This window comes from Trichechus manatus, unplaced genomic scaffold, assembly GCF_000243295.1.
Source record: "Trichechus manatus latirostris isolate Lorelei unplaced genomic scaffold, TriManLat1.0 scaffold00111, whole genome shotgun sequence".
NCBI classification, from domain to species: Eukaryota; Metazoa; Chordata; class Mammalia; order Sirenia; family Trichechidae; genus Trichechus; species Trichechus manatus.
In genome coordinates this window covers 6,633,425-6,638,753 of record NW_004444047.1, presented here as the reverse complement: position 1 = coordinate 6,638,753, position 5,329 = coordinate 6,633,425, and the positions used below count along the sequence as shown (strand labels likewise).

The 5,329-nt window shown below is 39.6% G+C and overlaps 1 protein-coding gene across 1 annotated transcript in view; it reads right to left on the bottom strand.

Annotated features, from left to right (window-relative positions):
- LOC101351789 (transmembrane emp24 domain-containing protein 11) overlaps positions 1-5,329 on the bottom strand; it is a 31,151-nt gene that overhangs the window by 5,782 nt on the left and 20,040 nt on the right. Inside the window, exon 2 of the mRNA XM_004383530.1 lies at positions 262-362. Within this exon, the coding sequence (XP_004383587.1) occupies positions 262-362 (101 nt within the window). The remainder of the gene's footprint in view (positions 1-261; positions 363-5,329) is intronic.

Genomic DNA, 5,329 nt, shown 5'->3' with positions numbered 1-5,329 from the left:
GAAAGGTTGGCGGTTCGAATCCACCAGCTGCTCCTTGGAAACCCTATGGGGCAGTTCTACTCTGTCCTATAGGGTCACTATGAGTTGGAATTGACAGCCACGGGTTTGGAATTTTTTTTTAGTATACATTAAAAATTATAAATGGTGGTTAATGTGTGTATATCCTATATGTAGAGATTTTAAAACTTTGTGGGGACTCAAGGCACATGAATTTTGAGGAAATGAAAAATTTTAGCAATAAAACATAAAAGAATGTTTTACCTCATCTTCGTAAGTTTTAACAGTCACAAACAGTCCCAAACCAGGAGCCGGTTCAAGGAAATCATGTCTGCCTATGTCCCATTGCTGTATCTTGAAAGCCCCTGTTTCAAAAATATAATACATTTATTGTAAAATAAATGTAAGAAACGGTAGTAGGTGATTACTGCTGAATTAAACGCCATTTATCTTTTTCAATTTATCTAAATCACAAAATACTCTAGCAGTTTGGGTAGCTTATAGCTTGACGATTAGGTCATGTAACAGAGTAGAAAGACTCAAATATAGAAGAAGAATTGAGTTCTTGGACCAGTTTTCGTTCTTGTTGACTAGGTGACTTAAGTCACTTCACCACTCTAAGCCTCAGTTTCCTGTTCAGAAAAATGGGGATAATATGTATCCTGTCTAAGTCTCAGAGTTGTGAGGATTGTTGAAAATAGACCTAGGAAAGCTTTCTCCTTAGGATATGAGCTCCATGTGGCCCAGGACTGAGAGATATAATAACTCCTGGACCTTTTCCAGCATTCTCCCAATAGTCCTCCTGCTTCAATTTCTTCCTCCCATAACTTATCCTGTGTACTTCTGGCAGAATTCTTCCCTAAAGCATAGATGTGGTCATGTTGTACCCTTCCATTCATTATCTCTGAAGGCTCCTGCTAAAGTCTGGATCACTGAAAGAGCCTTCTCTAGCCCGGCATTCTCCAACTTTCTCCCAGTAGTATGTGGTATCCCTCACATGACTGTACTTACCCTTTATACGCTTGAAAGGCACAAAGCAGATGAAAAAATAACATTTATTGGGTCCTTATTATGTGCCAGGTACTGCACTAAACACTTAACATGCATTATCTCATTTAATTCTTGAAAGGATGCTCTGAGGAAAGTATATTTATTCATTCATTCACCCCATCATTAACAAGTATATAATGAGCACCTTCCACACGGCAGTTTCTGGGAGCTGGGGATACAGCAGTGAGCAATGTAGACAATGTCTTTGCCCCCCCACCCCGAGCTTTTATACAGACAAGAAATAGACAACAAGCAAATAAATATATAATGGGGATGGTGTTAAAAATGCTGTAAGAAAAAGTAAATACCAGGGATAGGTAGTGCTGGGAACTTTGCAGTAGTGTTAGGTGGTGAAGTCAGGGACAGCTTCTCTGGCATTTGAATAAAGACCAGAAAGCCCTGCCTGTGCTTTAGAGTGACTTCAGTCTTGAGCATCTACTTGAATAGTACTACCCTTTTCCTGGAGCCTTGGTGGCCCAGTGGTTAAGAGCTTGGCTGCTAACCAAAAGGTCAGCAGTTTGAATCCACCAGCAGCAACTTGGAAACCCTATGGGGCAGTTCTACCCTGTCCTATAGGGTTGCTATTAATTGGAATCAACTTGATGCCAACGGGTTTGGTTTGGTTTTTGGTTTTGGCCTCTTCCCCTCAGAAATTGGTTCACTGTATGTTATGTATAGTCTGTAATTTAAAAAAAAAAATGATCCATCTCAAGAAGCTCTTTAAAAAGGCATCATTGCCAGTTCTGGACAAGACAGAGTAAGTGCATTCTACCCTGTTCCTCCCACGAATTACAACTAAAAACTGGACAAAATGCTTAAAGCAACTGTCAGAAGACTGAAAGGCGGAGAAAAGAAGGTGAGCTGGCTAAGGACCGTGAGACTGCAAGGATGACTAAGCAGTGAGTTTCATGTTTGTTTTCCTCGCCTGATAACATGGCCTGGCCTGGGCACTAGAGCTGTTTGCAACGTGCAGCTGCAGGCCAAAAAAACAAAAAACCAGCTGGAGAGAAACCTGCTCTCCCCAGCCAGAGGACATGTAGTAGGGTGACCCTGCCGGATGGAACACCTTTCGCTCTACTGGTCCTACTCCAGGTGCATACTATGACATAAGTTGCACTCCTCCTGCTCCCCACTGGCTGCTGCAGCTGTGGAGACGATGGGGTGAAGCCCTTGACCATGACCACCTTGCGCTAGAGAAGGAAAATAAAGAGACAGCAACCCTCCTCCCTAGGAGAGAGTTGGGAGAGGATTACATAGAGGAGGGAGCTGAAGAAAGGCATCTTTAAATCTGTGTATGAAGTCCTGCACACACCCCTAAGTAGCCCATGCATGAAACTGATCAGAATCAGTGCAGCAAAAGCTTTGAGAACTGAACTATGGTTTGGAATACTACCCAGGTTTCAGACTGGCCTCTAAGTGGCATACCGAGTAGGCCAGAAAAGCAGTGCAAAGTCTTGGAAAACTAAATTAGTATTAGGATGTGTGTCCTGAACTTAATGGTTTGACTGCCTGCTAAAATGGAATATTTAAATAGGTTAGTATTAGGATGTGTGTCCTGAACTTAATGGTTTGACTGCCTGCTAAAATGGAATATTTAAATAGGTTAGTATTAGGATGTGTGTTCTGAACTTAATGGTTTGACTGCCTGCTAAAATGGAATATTTAAATAGGAAGCAGAGTCTTATAACAAAATACTCAAAATGTCCACAGTGTAACCCAAAATCACTCACCATACCAAGTACAAGGAAAATCTCAACTTAAATGAGAAAAGACAGTTAACAGACACCAGCACCAAGATGACGCAGATGTTGGAATTATCTTAGAAGAATTTTAGAGCAGCCACCGTAAAAATGCTTCAGCAGTTATGAACGCCCCTGAAATAAGTGGAAAAATGCAAAGTATCATCAAAAAAATAACTGGAAAAATTCAAAGTATCAAAAAAGTAGAAGATATAAAAAGAACAAAATGTACACATTAGAACAGGAAAAATAAAACATTTGTATTAAAAATTCACTGAATAGACTCAATACAAGAATGGGGATGATAGAGGAAAGAGTCACTGAACTTGAAACTAGAGCAACAAAAATTATCCAGTCTGAGCAACAGAGAGAAAATAGTTTGGGGGAAAAAAAAAAAAAATGAGCAGAGCCTCATCAGCCTGTGGAACAATAAGCAAAGGTCAAGAATTTATGTCATCGGAGTCCCAGAAGAGAGGAAAAAGCACAGGGCTGAAAAAAAGGTTGGAAGAAATAATGGCTGGAAACTTGGTGAAGTTGGTGAAAGACGTAAACTTACGTATTCAAGAACCTCAGTGACCCCAAAAAGGATAAACCCAAAGAAATCCATCCCCAGCTATATCATAACCAATTTTTTCAAAAATAAAGACAAAAAAAAAATCTGCAAAATTGCCAGAGAGAAATGCTACATAGGAACAAAAACTTGAATCACAGCAGATTTCTCATCACAAACACGGAGGCCAGAGGGAAATGGCACATTTACCAACTCAAAATTCTCTACCTAGCAAAAATATCCTTCAGGAATGAACGTGAAATAAAGTCATTCTTAGATCAAGAAAAACTAAGAATTCGTCACCAGAGCACCTGCTTTAAAAGAACTGCTAAAGGAAGTTCTTCAAACAGAAATGATAATAGAAAGAAACTGAACATTAGGAATGAAGAAAGAACAATGGAAAGATTAAATATCTAGGTAAACTACCATAGACTATTCTCTGCTTTATTTTTTTAAATTATGTTTGACGATTGAAAAAAATTATACCATTGTCTGATGTGGTTCTCAATGTATGTAGAGGTAATATTTAAGACAATATATCACAGAGAGGAAACCCTGGTGGTGTAGTGGTTAAGAGCTACAGCTGCTAACCCAAAGGTCAGCAGTTCAAATCCACCAGGTGCTCCTTGGAAACCCTATGGGGCAGTTCTACTCCGTCCTGTAAGTTCGCTAAGAGTTGGAATTGACTTGATGGCGACATGTTTGGTTTTTGGTTTGATATATCACAAAGAGGGGGGAGGGATAAAGTGATCTAAATGGTGGTAAGTTTTCTACATTCTTGAAGTGGTATAGTATGGATACTAGTAAACTGTTAAGTACATAAATTGTAACCCCTAGAGCAACAACTACTAAAAACTATATGAAGAGATATAGTGAAAAACACTGTAGATAAAGCAAAACGGAATACTACAAATGTTCAAGTAACCCACAGGAAGGCAGGAGAAGGAAAACAAAACCCATTGCCATTGAGTTGATTCCAACTCACAGTGACCCTGTGGGACAGGTAGAACTGCCCCGTAGGGTTTCCAAGGCTGTAATCTTTACAGAAACAGACTGCCACATCTTTCTCCTGCAGAGCAACTGATAGTTTGGTTCAAACTGCTGACCTTTTGGTTAGCAGTCAAGCGCTTAACCACTGTGCCACCAGGGCTCCTTGGAAAAGGAAAATCAGGAATAAAAAACAGAGGGAACAAAAAGAAAACAAATAAAATGGCAGACCTAAATCCTGACATATTAATAATTACATTAACGTAAGTAGTCTAGACAGAGACTAGACAAAGATTGCCAGAATGGATTTTTTAAAATGACCCAACTATATGCTGTCTACCAGAAACTCAGTTTGAATATAATGTTATAGGTAGGTTAAAAGTAAAAGAATGGAAAAAGACATTTATTCTGACACAAATCAGAAGAAAGCTTGAGTGGTTCTATGAATATCAGATAAAGTAGGCTTCAGAGCAAAGAAAATTACAGAGAAGAACATTACATAATGATAAAAAGCTTAGTCACCAAGAAGACATAACCATCCTAAATGCACCAAACAACAGAGCTTAAAACTGTGTGAAATAAAACTGGCAGAACTAAAAGGAGAAATAGGTAAACCCACAGTTATAGCTGGGGACTCCTCATAGTTGAACTACTATTAATACACAGAAGATCAGCAAAGATACAAAAGAACTGAACAGCACCATCAGCCAACAGGTTTTACGTGATATTTGTAGATCATCCCACCCAACAAAAGCAGAATACACATTCTTTTCAACTGTACATGGAACATTTACCCACTTAGGCAACAAAGCCCTACATCTGATTAGGCCCACCTGTTCACGGTTCCTCACCTTTGCTGAAGCAGCTGAGTGTTCCTGGAGAAAAGCACACAGCCAAGCTAACTGATCGTTTTCTACATTTATGACCACCTGGCAGTCCCTATTATGTGTGCTTTCCATTCTCCAAAACCACTGGTTCATGGTGTGTCTTTCCTTCTGAGCCCCTT